Source organism: Chroicocephalus ridibundus, chromosome 20 (genome assembly GCF_963924245.1).
Source record: "Chroicocephalus ridibundus chromosome 20, bChrRid1.1, whole genome shotgun sequence".
In the NCBI taxonomy this organism is placed as follows: Eukaryota; Metazoa; Chordata; class Aves; order Charadriiformes; family Laridae; genus Chroicocephalus; species Chroicocephalus ridibundus.
This window is the reverse complement of record NC_086303.1, coordinates 1,164,986-1,183,015: the sequence shown is the minus strand read 5'-3', so window position 1 is coordinate 1,183,015 and position 18,030 is coordinate 1,164,986. Positions and strand designations below refer to the sequence as shown.

The following is an 18,030-nucleotide window of genomic DNA, read 5'->3' as shown; positions in this document are numbered from 1 at the left end:
GACCTGAGGAAGAAATTCTTTGCTGTGAGGGCGGTGAGCCCCTGGCCCAGGTTGCCCAGAGAAGCTGTGGCTGCCCCATCCCTGGAGGGGTTCAAGGCCAGGTTGGACGGGGCTTGGAGCAACCTGGGCTGGTGGGAGGTGTCCCTGCCCAGGGCAGGGGGTGGCACTGGGTGGGCATTAAGGTTCCTTCCCACCCAAACCATTCTGTGGGTCTATAATTGACATCCAGCAGGCATTTCCATTTCTTTCAATGTCCAACAGGCCCAGTTGAAGCTTATCTGGATGAGGGCACACACCCTGTGCTGGGTTCACGCGGTGAGAGTACAGGGTGCAGGACCTTGCTCTTGGCCAAGGTGACAGTGTTTGGTGGACAAAATCACATCCCGCGTTAGACATGCTCATGAGTGAATCTTTGGCCATCAGCAGACTTAGGACCTGAGTGTTATTGTCTGAGACAATAAAACTAAAATTTAGCATTGCACCTACACCCCCTTTGGCCCACCCCACCTGCTTCTCTGATGAGGCTCATTCAGTGCACTCAGGCTCCTCTGGTGCAGCAGAGCTGCGGAGCCCTCTGCTACAGACTGTTAATGAATGATACCCTAAAATGCATCCCCTGCTGTTGGGTGCCCGTGTCCTGGCACAGCCCCTCCACCAGGACCACCCCGGTGATGCCACGGGCACAGTTCCCCTCTGCCCATCGCCTCTTTTTCCTCTCCCTCCGGAGATGTTCTGCAGGACCCAGTGCAGCAGGCTCTGACTGCGTGTGTGAGTCCCTGTGATGGTGTCTGCGTGCACACACGTGTCTGGGACCCCGCACGTGCGTGTGTGTGTGTGCACGTTGGTATGCAAGAGAGCACACAGCCCCCTTCGTCTGCGGGAACAAGACGGTGTCAGCAGGAGAGTAGCAGAGACAGGAATATTCTGAAGATACTCGGCCTTAAAGATGCAAACGTGGGGCTCTGAGACCCACCCACCCAGAGATGGTACCATGGGAGACACTGCTAAAAGCTTTGGCTTTTGTCTCGCAGCTCACTGTTTGCTGCAGAGCTCCGTGCACCAGCTGAGCATGGATGAGTTTGGTCTCCGTGTGCTCTTTTGGAGGGGAGATGGGTCACGACCCTTGCACTGAGGCCCATGGTGAGGCGCAGGAGCAGGACCAGCTCCCTCCAGTTCTCCCCTCCTGCCTGAGATCTCTGCCGTCCCCTGACCTGGGCACTGCCGGTGACTGCCAGAGCCACCTCAGCAGGGACTGCTGCTCCTGCAAACGTCACAGCACCTTTGGTGCTCAGCGCCATGCCAGGTCAGGGCATACGGTGCAGCACCACCTTCACCTTACAGGTCCACTGCTGGTGGTCAAAGGGCTTGTCCCAGCTCCTGTGGGGTCTCAGCATGCCAGTGCTTCTGCCACTGGTTGTGCCCTGCATGGAAGAAGAGAGTAGTTTACACCTAGGACTTCAACTGAAACCTGGGCATGAGAGCACATGCAAAAACAATGATTCAGACATCACCGGGAAGCTTATTTTCCTTCCACTAAGTGCCAATAAAATGCTGTTTCCCGACAACAGCCAAAGCCTCTTCCCTTCCATCCCAGAGCATTGTTGCCTGCTTTGTCAGCAGGACTTGTCTCATGGACGTGGGTCATTGTGTAGATGCTAAACTGTGCTTGCAGTGCATTAAAAACTTCATTGGTGATTTAAGACATCTGTGGAATCAGCATAAACCACCAGTGACTTTAACCAGTTAAAGACAATTAATTGATACCTATGAATTAGCAACTATAAGCAGTGATTTACAGGGCTAAGATATTAAATGAAACATAAAGCTTTGTAAGGCATTTAAAAATAATCATAAAAAAACTGCAAACGCCAGGTGCTTGCACGAACAAATGGACCTGCCCTGCAGGGCAGCGAGCTGAGGAGAGCCATCTCACCGCAACATATGGCTTGGGACTCTGCAGATGAGAGCTCCAGGTCTGGAAAGTGTTTTGAAATTCAACACTTGCATCCTTTTTCTCTCTTTTAACATATAACCTGTTGTTAGACTGGACTTGCAAAAAAATCAGAGGTTGTACTGCTTCGGTACTGCTTTGTTTTCTGCAGTTTTATGTTGGCATTTGGCCTTGGCTTGAACTCGAGGCTGGGCACCCTGCTACTTCTGGGGACACTGCCACCATGGATCAGTGTGACATGGACACCCCGTACCCAAGTCTAAGGTTCACGGATGGTGAAAGCGGTGAACCCCACACCACGCTCCGAAGGACAGGCAATGCCCACTCCCCCCATCCATGGCATCCGATACCATCTGCTCCATGCTCTACAGAGCTGTGCCACTCTTGAACACCAAGGATGTCACTGGAAAAATATACCCCATGCTGGGCCATGCCTGGGCAGTGGGGACTCTGTGTGCCAGCCAGGATCCACTATCGGCACGGGAGTTGGTGTGTGTGTTATGCTGCTGGTGCTGGCATCACCCCTCCAGCCCCAGAAGACCCAAGTCCCCTGTCCTGCACTGGGGACTGGGCACCGGGTCACCCAGGGAGCAAAGCAGGAGGCACAGAGCAGCCCGTACTCACCATGCTCATCTGGCTCTGTCCTCCTGACACACATCCCACCACCACCTCTGCTGGCCCTGCCTGCCTCTCCTCCACAGGCTGCTCTTGCTCGCACTCCATAGACCATGGGGCCACCTCAGACTTAGTGCTGTGCCTGTTGGAGGAAGCATAGGTCCGTTGTTCCATAGGTCCTTGTGGACCACTGCAGCTACACCATGGACCATAATGATGGTAGTGTGGGCACATGCATGACCCTGACTCTTTGGGACATGCATTGGCCAGGTGGCCCCAGCAATCCCAGAATCTCCTGTGCTGCCTGGGGCATGCTTGGCTGACATGACCTGATCGAAGACATGAGCAGGCTGTTTCTATCTGTAGCTGTAGTGGCAAGTCCAGGCTCTACGATATCTGTATTTCAGCAGATAGTGGGAATGGTCCTGGGTCTTGAGTAGGCAGAGAAGAGCACGAAGGTGCCCTACACACATCTCTGGTTTACCACAACCACAGCCCGAAACATCAGCTCAACATTTTACGAGCACCTTCTGGGTAACAAATGCATCTTCTTTTGCATCCATTCCACCATGTGGTGACACTGATACTCTGGGGAGCACCTTGGCATGGGTTTACATCGACAGACCACGAGGTGCACATGCTTGTGAGACCTGGGCACAGGTCTGCTGTGGTCTGGGCTCATGCAGTAGTGTTGGGACACATGCTGAACACCAGAGGAGGAGACTGGGGACACCCCCAGGACACTGGGGAGGGCAGAGGCCTCCTGTGCCACATCATGCTGTAGGACATTGCACCCACCAGCATGCACACCTCACTGCAGCACCTGCCAACGTCCTTGTTGAGCACCCAAGAGGACCCTGACACCCTGTGCTGCACGGACTGCATGGGACACAACCTGATCCCTGCCCAGTGCTTTGGCTGTGACACCAGAACTGCACTTAAGCGGACACTGGTTTCACGTGCTGTGCTCCAGAGCGGTGGTGCACAAGGGACTGCTCCTCAAAAGACCACAGCATGGAGGATGTTTGCATGCTGTCGCAGGTGTTGTTCCTCTGCAACGTGCTAGGGGAAGCTAAACCTGTTAGATCCTGGGAAAAGAGAAGGGATGCCCTGCAGGGAAGGGCAGAGCTCTCCACCCCTCATACCATGCTCCAGAGGACACCGATGCTTTGGTCTGGCATCCAGAGGTTCTGCTGCCCATGGGGACATTGAGACCACACAGTAGTGCTGCAAATCTCCACGATGACATGGCACTGCGAGGTTGTTAGCACCCTGCACGACCCTCCAAAAGCTGCTGCCAGGGGTCCCTCACTCTGCAGAGCACAGCAGTGCGGCCGGTCCCTGGACTACTGCAGTGACCTGAGACTCCTCCACTCGCAAAACACGTGCTGTGCGTGGCAGGATGGGGACAGCACGCCTGCACATCAGAGCTGCTCACCAGCCCTGCACGACGCTCCGGCAAACCTTGGCACAACATACCGCGCCAATGCAATTGTCACACCACCCATGCAACACTTGGGGTGATGCCAGGACCATGTAAGATGCCGGAGAGGACCCCAGAGTGCTCTGCCATGTCCCAGAGGATCTCTGCATCCTGCAGAAGCCCGTTCACCGTGGAAACCCATGGACACGGGTGGGAGAGGGAGCAGGGGAGGGTCGGTGTCAGGGCCGGGTGCTGACTCAGCTCTTCTGGCATGGCTGTGCCACCGAGCAGCGTGCGCTGGGCGGGAGGCGCTGGGTGGGGAGGGAGCGCGCGGGTTTTGGCCCCGGTGCGCAGGGAAGGGGGCTGGCGGGGGGCCAGCGCGCTGCCGAGACAGGCAGCGCTGTGGGAAGCAGGGAGTGCCTCCGTACCCCCACCCTGGGCGCTGCCAGCCCCGCGGGGACGGGCAGAGCGGCTGCAGTGCCTCTGTGCGGCACCGGGCACCAGCACCGGCACCGGCAGGGCCCTGCCTTTGCCTGCCAGAAAGGTTTTGAGGGTGGACCTTCAGAGCCTGGGAAAAGGGGATATTGTTTTCCAAGCCACACGTACTTTTCTGCCCCGAGCGCTTCTCTCTCCTGGGGCCATGCATCAGGCAGGGTGGAAATACCACTTGCCAGACCTTCACTCAGCCACCCTCTGGGTATGCCACGTCCCAGCGCTGCCATCCTCCTGAGCTGTCCCCTTTTGTCCCAATAAGGGATCACGTTCATCCTTCAACACCTCATTTTTGAGGAGGGGGGGTTGCCCTCCACTTGCTGCCTCACTGCTGAGGCTTCCCGGAGCCTTGTTCCCCCAGACCTGATGGCATGTGTTGAAGTAGGCAAAACATGTCGTCATCCAACAGGCAGCACAAGGGAGAAACCTGCAGGATGCCCCCACATCACTGGGTCTGGGATGCAGAGGACAGGCAGCCCCAGCAAGAGGGGAGGCAAAATGTCCTGCCAAGGGACAAGAAGCCTTTGAAGATCCACCATCCTGCCCATCCATCCCTTCCCCACTCCTCTGGGAAATGCCTCAGGGATGCTGTTTAACAACAGCAAGGGACAGTTTGCTCCAGGAAATGGTCATGTCCTCTGCTGGCTGACATTCCAGATCCATGCACCAGGAACGCTTGGGATTATTCAGCTGATGTGCCCCTGTGGGCATTGCATGTGGGAGCGTCCTAGAGCTGCCTACAGCTAGATGAAAGAGATCTACACCCCTGAAAGGACAGATAAATGGTCTCTTCACACTCACTCGTCTCAAGTCTTCGTTGCGTGCTGTCAGAAACACGCAGCAGAGGCAAACACTGCTGGTGCGGGCCTTTTAGGAAGAGGTAGAAATAGGAATGAAAATGGCCTGGAAGCGGGGTTTGTCTCTAATCTATGGACCAAGAATCTTGGAAGCAGTGTCCCTATCTATGCTGTCCCACAGGGCCAACCCTGACACAGACAGGAGTGAGGAGGAGCTCTGGTACAGCAAAAGCTGGAACTAAAGTGGCCGTAACTAGGATTGCCCCAAACTGCGGCAGGAAAAGCAGGTCAGACCACTGAGGTCTGTTACAAAACCTCCTAAGGACTGCAGGTGTGAGATGCTGTGAGGCAAGGGGACATGTTATTCAGGAGGTCCTGGATGGTTGCCGCATCCTTGTGCACCCCAGGGAGCGGGCGCGCAACTGCGCTTGGTCGGTCAAGCTCTGCGGGGACTGTCCTGTGCCTGTCTCCTCTGGGCTCAGAGCTGCAGGATGGAGACAACACCCACACCCCCTCACGGTTCTCTTTATTTACAGACACAACATCAACCGGGGGCGTGGAGATGAGAAGTGCCACCTCGCGCAGCATCTGCCCACCCAGACAGCACTGTGCCTGCAGCAAGGTCTTTGCAAGCTCTGTGCGGTGGGAGGGCGGGCGGGCGTGCGGCACAGGCTCCACAGCGTGGGGAAGCCAGCTGGTCGACCAAAAGGCAGTACACCTCTCCGTGGCTGAGCCTCCTTTGCTTTCTGAGTCATCTATTTCCACCGGCCACCCACCATGGTCTTCCCACGGGCAGCCTTTGACCTGGAAGAGAAGCAGAAAAGCGCATGCAAAAATGCATTAGTGACCATGAAAGGAGGGACAAGGTAGGTGCCATCAGCGGTCCTGCAAAGAGGACTGAGCCATCTCCAGTTGATGCCCACTGCCCTCTGAGGAAGAACTTCAGTGGCCTCAGATAAAACCTTGGGACCTTAGTCAATCTATGTGCTTTGGGACTCTACGGAAACAAGCTCATGCATTTTGCCAGGTGTTTCTAAGGACCCGCAGTTCCCTTCCCATGTTTCTCCCTCCCAAGGATTCTTCAGAGAAGAATCGATGAATTGGATCTCCGGTTGCAGTGGGATAACAACGGCTGCAGGATCCTTCTCCCAAGAACCAGAAGCTGTGAAGCTGTTAGCCAGGACCCACCACATCACTCTCCTTAACAGCACCAGGGGACAGGCCCTGCTCCGGGCGTGGGTCAGCAGAGAGGAGAAGGAGGAGGCGGAGGCTGGGGTGGACAGTGAAGGGCACTTCTGTCATGTCATCCTGAGAGTCACCAGCGCAGCTTTGGTTGTCAATCCTTGGCAATGCCTCCTCCATCAGCCCTACTGCTAGCATGATGCAAGCCCCGGCGTCCATGCAGCACACGTGCAGTGGGAGACACACAGCACTCGGGAAACGCCCGTACTCACCCTTTGCTGCAGTAACAGGCCATGTCGGGGCAGAAGAGAAGAGAGATTTGGTGTGAGCCGGGGGCAGATGCTGATACCTGACACGCGGGGCAGGCTGAGCACCTCTCGTGGGAGACAGCGGGGCGGGACGGGGATGCGCGAGCAGCACGGTGCTCCCAGGGGTGGGGGTTAAACACCCACCTCCACCCTCCTACGAAGGGTCCCCCAGTCCTGTGCAGGGAACATGGGCGCAGGGACAGGCTCCCCTGACCTAACGGGGCTGCACAGCTCCCACAGCCCGTGGGATCTCCCCTCCTACACCAGCCGGCATCTCCGGCACCTTCCCTGAGATGCTGGGCATCCACTGCAGGGATGGGGTTGGCTGGAGTGGCAGGACCCCTCAGGACACAAGGATCCAGGTGCAGAGATAGGGACTCGCTGGGGTCCATCCCCAGCCGGGGTCTCCGGGGCAGGAGGAAGCTGGTGGGGGTGGGGGGCAATGGGGCTCTGTCAACAGGGGGAGAGCAGCATGGACCGAGGTCCCTGTGGGGACCTGCAGGCTCATGAACGCCGGGTACCAGTGGGACCAGGAGCAGCAGTGGGGAGGACAGGAGGTGGCTCTGCCAGGGTACAAGAGAGCCAGGAGATACGCAGGGAGGGAACTGGGGACAGGGAGCCAGGAGCTGGAGGGGCAGGAGGCAACAAGGAAGGATGCTCAGCCTGGCCGGGGACTTACACTTTCTGGTGGTCACTGACGCGGTTTCGGAGGACGTTGATCTGCAAGAGAAATGCAGGCAGATGGTGAGGCCTGGCAAGATGCCCCACACCCGGCCGGGGACGAGGGTCGGGGCGAAAGTGCCTCACTGCTCGCTCTTCCCCAGGGGTTCTGGCGGGGGGTTTAGCACGGGGCTGTGATGGGCAGCACAGCGGGAAGCCTGTTGCGGTGCAAAGCACACGTCCCCAGGAGCTGGGAGGTCACAGGGCCACCACACAGTCCCTTTCACCAACTGCCACAACCCCCAGGATTTCATAGCTGTGTGCTCAGCCGTGCCAGGGTGGCCTACAACCGCTGGGAAACCTGGTTTGATCCTGGCTCATGTCCAAAAGGGAGGCAGATGTGGCTTTGCTTTCGGTGATGCCTCTCGGGTGTTTGTCACCCCATGTACAAAGGGGAGCACAGTCCTTTCCTGAAGCACCCAGCTGTACATCAGTCAGACAACCCACCTCCTCTCCCAGATGGGGAGCAGCAGGAGCAGCCCGGGGCACGGAGGGAGAACAAGCTCACAAAGGGCCTCGCGGCTCACCTCATATTTCTGCCGCTTGAACTTTTCCTGCAGGTCAAATTTCTCAGCCTCCAGATCGCGGATGGTTTGCCATAGCTCCTTGGCCTTCTCCCTGCCGGAAGAGCCACTGGTGTCAGTGCAGAAAAGGGATGTGTCTCACAAGGAGCTCACTGCAGGGGACAGGGCAGTGGTGCCACCATGCCCCAGACCCGGGACAGGTCTCTGCAGGCTCCGTGCCCAGCTGGGGATGTGTTGGCCAGGCAGCAATGCCAGTCTCACGCGTGGAGCAGAGCCATGGGTGAGGTGGGGACAGATGAGGACATGCATGTCCCACGCGTGTGAGCGTGGCTCCCTCTGATGGCCGGCGCTGCCAGCAGCAGCCTGGTCGTGGTGGCCCATCAGAGCCATGGAGCATGTGTCCCAGGTGGGATGTCACAGCCCACCACCCAGCTGTGCCATCACCCTCTTGTCTGGGCTGACAGCCCCAGGCAGCCCCCCGGCCCACGATCCTGCCCCAGCAGGTGGGACCCAAAGCAGAGGTCTTTCCTGCAGCCCGTGCTCACCTCAGCTTGTCTTCGTTGAGGTGGTCGATGTTCAGGGGCTTCCGCCGTTCGCTGAGGATCTTCTTCTTCTTTTCCCGCTCTGTTTGCTTCTTTCCACCCTTTTTCTCTGACTGCGGAAACCATCAGCCCATTGGTTTCCTTCCCAGGAGGGAAGGAAATCTGCTCAGTTTTTGCTCTACCCCTAACCAGCTCAGGCCCCAACACTCTCTACTTTTTGGCCCTCTAGAAGCACATGAGGTCCTCAAAGAAATTCTGTCAATAGTGGAAAAGACACCCCACGCACCCCCATCCCTGTCCCTGAAGCAAGGCTGGACCCTCCTGGCCAGCACGTGCAAAGCAGAGCTCTCAGCTCACTTTGGCCCTCTGACCACTGGTGTGACCCAACTGCGGTGGCCTGTCTTCTTCTGCTTGTAGAAACCACAGTCTACCACCAGCAGTGAGAAAGTGCATGGTCCTGTGGGGCCAGCCCATGGTCAAGCCCTTCCCAGGAGCACCTGCAGCTTCATTTCAACCGCCCGAGGTAGGATCACACCTTCTGCATGTAGCCTCCAAAATGCAGCATGTTGGAGAAAGCTTTCTTCTTCCGCGCTTCCTCCTCAGCCTTCTTCCGTGCCTCCTCTTCTTCTTTGCGAGCTCTTTCTTCCTGCCAGGGTCAGAAGTGGGTCAGGAGTGGACGGACGGAGACCTCATGGACTGGCTTGCATGCAACACACAGCTCATGCTCCCAGGTGGTCCTGGGCTTGTGCTCCCCAAGACCAGCGCAACCCCTGTCCCTGGAGGGCGACTCACGGCCATGCGGGCTTGGCGCTCCTTCTCCCTCTCGCTGCGAATCCTCTGTTGCTCTGCCCTCTCCGCTCGCCGCTGCTCCTGCAGAAGGAGAGGACATTGGCTTGGACAGCCCAGGTAATCTGCATCCTCCCTGTCCCTAGGGACACATCCCTGACCCCAGAAGCCCTGAGAGCCCCCAGGGTAGATCTGCTGCTCTCATGTCTCCCGAGGGAGCGTGTGGACCAGTGACGATGGGGGAAGGTGCGTCTCCATTAGGCACCGCGGCATCGCAGCAGCCAGGCCAGGGGCTTCCCAGGCACTGGGGTACAAAATCTGGCTCAGATCCCAGGCTCTGTCTTGCAGGGACATGGGATGTCTCAGGTCTTGCTGTCGGGACTGCGGGGAAAGGATGGCGGCTGTTTGCCCACAGGAGGGAGGGTGGCAACAGCGATAGGCGGGGTGCTGCAGACATACAATCCTGTCCTTGAGGGAGATGAGTTCCTCTTCCTCCTTCTTCCTGCTCTCAAAGTGGGCTTCGATGAGAGCCTGCAGTTCATTCAGGTCCTTCTCCATGCGTTTGCGGTGGATGTCCTGCACCGGATGGAAACAGTGGTGATGGCCACGCTCCCAGGAGGGAAGCCCTCCAGGAGCTGCAGAGCTGCTGGGCACAGCATGGAGGAGCGATGCCAGGGGAGCACCTTGCAGGGGCTGACTTTGGGTGCACTACTCACGTCAAAATCCAGTCTCTCGCCATCTGGGATTTTGGGAGGCACCAGGTTTGGCATGAAGACCCTGCAATCGAAGATGAGCAGGAGGATGGTGAGCCTGCAGCAGATACCTGGGATAGGATGGTGCCTTTCATCCATGCACTGATCTACCCAACCATCCTCTCCAAGCCTCACAGTCCCTGGGGATGCAGAGTGGGCACATTTTGCTGCTTGCCGGAGGTTGCCAGCTGGAGAGCCTCAGAGGAAGACCTCTGGCATTCCCGGGAAGCACTCCAAGGCGCCCACATGGCTGGAATAACTCTGCAAGCCGCAGGCAACTTGGCCCTGACCTGTTGCCAGGCACCCTGGAGCTGGCAGCCACCCCTGTGCTCACCCAAAAGAGCAGAGAGGAACTATGTGCTCCAGTGTGACCTGGCACAGGGAGCTGGAAACCATCCTCTCATCCTCCGTGGGCTTGAGGAAGGGCAGGAGATGCCCAGTAGGGGCACATAAAGATACAAAGGACGAGGTGATCGTGGCTGAGGACAGACCTGCCTCACAGACCGGAGCATCCCAGTGCTCCATGAGGATCCACAGGTTCCTGGCAATGGTTTACGGCCCCATTCCTTCAGGTAGGAGCTCCCGTCCCAGGGATGTTGGCCTGCCTCGTGCCAGCCATGACCACAAGCATACTGGAGAAGCAAGACCCTGGCTGTGCCATCGACCATGTACCCCAGGCTGGGGTGCACACAGATTTTTACCAGCTGTAGGGACACAGGGCAGCTGGGCTTTCCCCAAGGAGGACACAAAATGCTTCAAAACTGCCAAAAGACCTCATCCTTGGGATTCCCTTCACATTTCACGTTTCTCTGCCTGTTTCTCTCCCTTTTTCTCTCCATGTCCCAGTCCTCACTCTGCTTTTGAGGCCTCAGTGTCTCCTGTCCTTTATGGATCATGGTGCTAAGCCCGTCACATGGAGCCTCTGCCCTGGCACAGCTCCTAGCTCAGACCTTGCACCAGAGAAAATGCACCAACACTTACTTGGGCTTTGGCTTCGCTTCACCTGCAGGTGCCCAGGAGCAGGAGACAAAGAAACCGTTAGTGTCAGAGAGGTATTTGCTTTCACACCTTGACCCAACCCCCCCAACACTGAGCCCCCAGGCTGCACAGTGGATCACCCTCCGGCAGAGGCATGCAGTGAGGTGTCCCTCTGTGTGCCAAAACCCGAGACACACGTGACGCTCCTGGCTGGGCAGAAGGGCATTTGGCACCTCCTTACACAGGCGAAGGGACAGTCCCCCCCTCCCCGGAGAGGAATGAGGACGGATACTTCACCTTCTCCAGGCTCCTGCTCTCGTTCCCCCTCTCCACCTGTGGAAAGCATGAAGCTTTGTCTCCCGGAGGCCAGCCCTGCTGTGCACCGTGCCCGCGGACACAGCGGGGTGGTTCTGCCAGGCTCTTCCCCTCTGCCCTCTGCTTATCCCCACTGCAAAACCCAGCTCCGTCCCTCCAGGATGGACAGGGAGAGAGCAGGTCCCTCATGGACATCCCTCACCCACAGACAGACCAGGAGAACCCCAGGTCCTCTCCAGGAGGAACCCGGACAAGGTTTGCAAGAGCTCAGGCTGGGAAAGCAATAGTACTACCCTCTCCTTCTGTATTTTGGGTGAATTTCTTACCTAGGCAGCACAAAGCCATCCCTCCTGCAGGCCTCCTGCTGCCCCAGCCCTGGCGGAGGACGGGGCCAGGGCAGCTCTGCCCCATTTACTGCTGATTCTCTCTCTTCATCAGCAAGTGAATTCAACACCAAAAACCCCAGCGGGGCCAGTGTCTTGGGGGACTGGGATCAGGACTGAAATGGCCAAAATTGCCCCTCCTCCATTCCTGCTTTACCTTCTCCTGGTGCTTTCGTTTCATCTTCTTGTTCTGTTTCAAAAGCAACAGGGAGAATATGAGCATCCATGGGTGAGGGCAGTCACATGCCCCAGCGCAGTGGGGTCCCAGCACCCTAACACCAGCCGTGAAAGCGTGGGGACACACATCAGGCAACCCAGTCTCCTCCAAAGGGTTCTCCTGAAGTCCAGTGCTCTTTGGATGGTGAGACACAACAGAGCATGACCCCAGCTCTGGAAATACCCCCCCTAAGGCTACGGGGACCTCTTGGTGGAACAGGCTTGACTCATTTTTGGCATTATTTCAGAGTGCTGGACGCAAACTGTTTGATCTGCAACCAGCAGAAAACACCATTATCCTCATGCTTGCAGGGCCAAGGCACTCAATAGATCAGGAAAAGGCAGCTCAGTTTTGACATCTCCTTACTGGAAACCACAACTACGGGAGAGATCTGCCCCTCTGTGCTGCCAGCACACTGTCACAGGCCATGCTGGGACACCCCAGACCCTGCTTGACACCCCACTGAACCACGGCATGGCTCCAGCCAAGCCATGGGGACTCACTGACGAAGCCCCCACACACCTTCCGCCTTGGTTTCTTCCGTCTCCTCCTCCGCCTCCTCTACTTGTTCTTCCTGACCTGTGGAATAACGGGCAGCGTGAGTCCGACAGCTGCCGCTCCCGCCGGCTCCCTGCGGACCCCGCTATCAGGAGAACTGCGGCACGGAGCCGGCTGGGAGAGAGAGCCGGGGGAGTTGTAGCCGTAGGAGAAAGAAGAAGCAGTTCAGAAAGTAAAGGGCTTCCCTCTAACCTTTACCCAAGGGCTGCTCTCTGTGCTCGGGCAGGGCAAAAAGAATAAAATTAAAGGATTTATAGCCACCTCCTGGTTTGCCCCTCATTCCCTCTCATGTTATCATGCTCTTATACCCCAGGATGGGGGGGAGTGATTTCTATTGCTCTCCTGTAGCCAGTGAAGAACAAGACTGGCTGGCATTAGAGAATGTGCCCTCAGCACCTCCACAATCTTATTTATGACTCTGTTGGAGCATTTTTCCACTGGAGGGAGCAGTATCCCCACAAGTGTCCTCCACTGGAGTCACAGCGATGCTGGGGGCCACAGGTCGCGGGAAGACTTGTGGTCCCACAGCAAGAGAGAAGGAAAGAAAAAGAAGAGAGTAAACCACGGGTGCGTTTGGTTGATAGATACAAGAGAGAAGGCACAGACACAGGAGCAGATATGGACAGCACAGCAGGGCAGGAAGGGGGGAGTGCAAGAGGCAAAAGAGAGAAGTGGAAGAATGAAAGAAAACCATTTCCCAGCCAGGGAGAGGCAAAAGACACACCGACCCACGACATAGTCACAGTGGAGAGATGAAATAAAGAAAGGTGCAATAACTACCGTCTTCTTCCTCTATCCATTCTTCCTCTTCTGAGCCAGGGAGGAGGGAAAGGAATAAGCGCAGAGGTTAGTCGGATGCCATGAGGCTGTGGAGTGTAGCTATGGCGTGCATGAGAGGAGGACTCTAGCACTGCAGTGATTTCCCCCTTGCGCCTCTCTCCGCTTTTACCGTTCAGGACGTTTTGCCGTGCAGCAGCCGGGGCCGGCTGGCAGTGCCCTGAAGCAGCAAGAGGCTCAGCAAAGCTCAGCTCCCAAACCCAGCCCCCAAATGCACAGCCCAACTGTGTCACAGAGCAGCTGCATCGTGGGGTTTGCTTCTTCATAGAATCATAGAATTGCCTGGGTTGGAAGAGACCTTTCAGATCATCGAGTCCAACCATCAACCTAACACTGCCCAAACCACCACGAAATCATGTCCCTCAGCAACATGTCTACACGTCTTTTAAATACTTCTAGGGATGGTGACGCCACCACTTCCCTGGGCAGCCTGTTCCAATGCTTGACAACCCTTTCAGTGGAGAAATTTATCCTAATATCCAATCTAAACCTCCCCTGGCGCAACTTGAGGCCATTCCTTTTCTTCTATTGCCTGTTCCTTGGGAGAAGAGCCCGACCCCCCGTGGCTGCACCCTCCTTTCAGGGAGCTCTGGAGAGCGAGAAGGTCTCCCCTCAGCCTCCTTTTCTCCAGGCTGAACACCCCCAGCTCCCTCAGCCGCTCCTCACAAGACTCATGCTCCAGTTGTCCTTCCCTGGACACGCTGCAGCACCTCAGTGTCTTTCTTCATCGGACTGAGGCAACTGGAGGTTTGTGCTTCAACATAATTAACATGCATTCAGCTGAGGCTCCAGCTCCAATTGTGTTATTGTGCTCACTTCTCTGTCAATGCCCAAATCCAGCATTTTCACCTGTATTTTGAGTCAAGGGATCACTCTGACAAAAGAGATCCCAAGAAAATCCAGGCTGGCTTGATCCTACTGATGTCCCAAATGGGATGATCAGGAACATGGTCTCATCTGCCTTTTCTGGTCATCATTTGCCCATTGCAGTCAAGGAGCTTACCACCACAACCCACCCAAGCAAAACACTGAACCAACAGCACTTGTCTCTTGGTCCTAGGAACCAAGGACCGGTGGAACACCTACCTTCTTCCATGTACTCCTCTTCACAGAGCACAGGTGCACATGGGAGAGAGGGAAGGGAAAGAAGACGCAGGTTATTGAAGTTGGTCTGGTCATTTCTTAGATTCAGTCTCGGGGCAGCTGCAGATACTCCACGTCCTCTTACCTTCCTGCTCCCTGCAAAGCACAACACACGTTTGCGGAGTTACAACGATCTGCTGCAACGCGTGTCCCTCAGCGAGGCCAGAGGAGAATTTGACATTTCATTTTCATCATTTTCATAGGAATGAGCAGTGACTGCCGGGCAGGTTGCTGTGTGGCATGCTGTAAGGTGGCAGCGGGACGGGACAAGACCCAGGTCACCCTGCAGGCTGGGGATGGCAGGAGCTGAAGTGCGCGATTGACACTTCGACAGTGGTCAGAGCACAACACCCCTTTGCAGCTTGAGACGATCAAGTGACCATGGCCTGTAATCCTAGAAACAGGCGTCTCACCTCCCGCCTTTGCCCCAAAGTCCTTTCCTGACCTTGGGGGAGATGCACAGTCTCTCCTCGGGTGTGCCCAGGGGGTGCTGGGCACAGGGGTCAGACTGACTGCCAAGACACGCGAGTCTGTTGTAGCATTTAAACATAAGAGAAGGATTCAGATATACATTTTCTGCTGGTGCAGGAGAAGTAGGGGCTGCGTTTGGACTGATCCCTACAACCACACAGCTCAGATATCGAGCCTCCTCTCTCCAGGGTGCGCCTCGTGGTCCAGCAGCCCTCGCTGGCAAAAGTTGCCCTCAAATCTGGGCCTTGGGGAGTGATGCTCTGGACACGGCTGTAGGACCCCCCAGCACGAGACTGATGGCACCAGCTTTTCCCAGCTTTATCTCACTGATTCGGGCTGGAGGACTCTCCCTTGCCATGTATGTGCTGATACAGCTCCTAACGCAGGACTCGGCGCTGCTGGGGGTCTCGGCACAACCACGGTGGCGGTGCAGATGGGAACAGGGTGGGGGAACCTCAAGGCCCTTTCAACCCTTGGCGTTGGGGTAAGGACGAGAGCCGGTGCCCCCCAGACAGCACCCCTAAGCGATGCTGCGACCCTGCGGGAAGGCAGGAATAAGGAGAAAGTAAGGGTATTTAAAACCACACCACTTACTGCTCATATTCTTCAACGACCTCTTCAGAGTCCGACATGCTGGTTATCTAGCAGAATTCAAGGCAGATTGGAAAAAGCGCGGGTTAGGAGCTGAGATAAGGACAAGCACAGCCTGTCCTCCAGCGCCCGAGACGCAGGCACAGAGATGCTGCCTCTCTCCAAAGCACTTGGAGCTTCGAGCTGTCCCCAGCCAGGCTGTGACAGCGTTATCTGGGCAGAGATAAGGCTCCCCCCTCCCCTCCTATCCCAGGATCACAGCTCGTCCCAAATAGGAGACAGGAGATTAGACAGAGCCTCATGCAACACTGATAACTGCTGTCAGGAGCCATGTCCAGGACACGCAGCTCCCCTCGCCGCAGCCGTCTCGGGGTGCTGTGCTTGCTCAGGGCACGGGAAAATAGCCCAGCGTTCAGCTTGTGCTGTTTCCTGACTATTCTTAGCTCGGTTGGGATATAGAAACTTGCAGGGATGTCCTGTTATCTCAAATTTACAGCCCTGCATAAGCCACGGCATGACATCTCAGTGAGACCTCCCACCCCAGCCCTCCAGGAGAGGGGCAACCCGGGCTCAGCAGGAGCATTTCTCTCTTGGTCCTGCCCTTGGGTCTGAGGTTAGCTAAAATGAATAATTCACAGCCTGACTTAGCAACAGGGCTAATAACTGCAGAAACAGCTCACCTTCTTGGCACTCCTGTCTCCCTCCCAGCTGTGGCCCCGAGGACTTTACTCATCGTCCCACCTCATCTAGCTTCCACCCAATGCTCCGCTGCCAGGTCTGCACAGACCAGCCCCATGATCAGCCCTGGCCCTGGGCATCCCGGGGCATCCCTGAGCATCAGCCCAAGCCCCTGCACAGGCCTGTCCACCACTCGCGTTCGTGCCAGACCCCAGCAAAGCTGAGATGCAGCAGAAGAACTCAAGGCAGCTCTAGAAATAACTTCCATGTGCGAAACCACCTGTTCCCAGAGCAGCGCCGCTTCACTTCTCCTGCCGGCCATATGGGAACAACTGGTCCTGGCTACATCTGTTGGGCATTTATTACCCGGGATGGGTAGGACAGGCTTCAGGATTGCTTATTCAAGATGCTGAACCCAGGACTGGAATCCACAAGCACGGGAAGGATGCATTACAGGAGGGGTGCCTCCGCATACCCGCATCTCCCGGAGGGTTGTCAAATCTCACTTCTGAGCAATGACTCAGAAGGTGCTTTTTGGAGACAAGTGAAGTCAGAACTCAGCCCCGTCTGCCTCGGGTTCACCACCTGCTTCCACCGTCATCGTTCCCTTCCCTCTGATGCATCTGGGGCTTGGCCCTAAGCACCCCCCTCCAGCACCATCCCCTCAGTCTCCGCTCCCCGTCGAACATCAATTCCTGGCCCTACTTTTCCCCCAGGTTGGGCATGGTCCTGCTACCCCCAGAGTTTGGCCAAATCATTTACGTGGTCTCTGAGCACCCAAGACTTCGTGTGGTCCTCTCACGACACAAGAGCGGAGTCTCCCTCCTGGCCATGGCAGTGCAAACATGCATTTGTGAAAGCTTGTTTCTACGTTTCCTTCCACCTCCTCTCTCATACATCACAAGATCCCCCAGAGCATTTGCTGAGGAACAGCAACAAAACCAGGACTGTTAAGTGAGTACACAAGAAAAACTAACATTACACCAGAAAGTGGCTCTAGGAAATATTTTTCCATCCTCTGCACGGAAACAGACAAACCTTTCCATTAAAGCTTTGAAATCTTGGTTTGAAAGAATTATGAGAACCCAGCAGACACATTATAGAGTTAAATAGGAAACATTGCACATATTATTGACTGAAAAAAAATCTCCCATCATTTGCTGTGGATTAAATACTCCAGATATCCCTCCCGCTCCTTAAAATCCCCTTCTCCCAGCTCAGGGCTGGCTGGTCACACCTCGGGGGCTGAGTTAATCCTCCATGGTTCGCAGTCTCTCCTTTCCTCCAGGCTACCCAGACATGGAACTCTCGTTTCCCGGCATTTGCTCCAGCATGGATCAGGTCGCTGCTCCCTTCCCACTTGGCTGGGTCAGACCACGCACAGGAGCATCCCACCTCTAACCCACCCCACGGGCTGCAGCAAGCCAGGGCCAGGCTGGCCTGGCTCCCCCACGGGCATCGCATCCCTCCTGTCCTCTCCAGAGACACAAGGAATAGGGATCTGTGAGATCCCCCAGCACGAGGACAGCCAAAATCCTTCTCAGCCGCCGTGGCACCCATCGGGGTCATTCAAAAGGCGTTGGACAACTTACAAACACAACCCCCTGGAGAGGGTCCTGGTGCTTTATCCATGGGAATGCCTTACTGGCAGAAAGACATCCCAGTGCAAGCAGCTGGGGAGGACCATTAAACCCCAAGCCAAATCCCTTTTGGGTCTTAACAACTGCCCTTCCACTGAGCATCCTATGCCACGAGTGGGCACCTCAC

The 18,030-nt window shown here is 56.3% G+C and overlaps 1 protein-coding gene across 2 annotated transcripts; it reads right to left on the bottom strand.

The window, feature by feature from the left end:
- Positions 1 to 5,787: 5,787 nt before the first annotated feature.
- TNNT2 (troponin T2, cardiac type) lies at positions 5,788 to 15,635 on the bottom strand. Of its 2 annotated transcripts, none has more exons than XM_063356556.1 (14): positions 15,589 to 15,635; positions 14,467 to 14,619; positions 12,508 to 12,564; positions 11,926 to 11,958; positions 11,368 to 11,403; positions 11,074 to 11,095; positions 10,057 to 10,117; positions 9,800 to 9,916; positions 9,347 to 9,424; positions 9,090 to 9,200; positions 8,558 to 8,667; positions 8,016 to 8,106; positions 7,448 to 7,488; positions 5,788 to 6,809 (listed from the first exon to the last, which is right to left on the bottom strand). In XM_063356556.1, exons 1-14 carry the CDS (start codon positions 15,593 to 15,595, stop codon positions 6,452 to 6,454), a joined length of 1,275 nt encoding a protein of 424 aa, XP_063212626.1. In that variant the 5' UTR covers positions 15,596 to 15,635; the 3' UTR covers positions 5,788 to 6,451. The 2 variants fall into 2 exon arrangements, with proteins under 2 accessions (XP_063212626.1, XP_063212627.1); XM_063356557.1 differs by having other exon boundaries at positions 6,714 to 6,738; positions 15,589 to 15,610.
- Between the last annotated feature and the right edge of the window lie 2,395 nt (positions 15,636 to 18,030).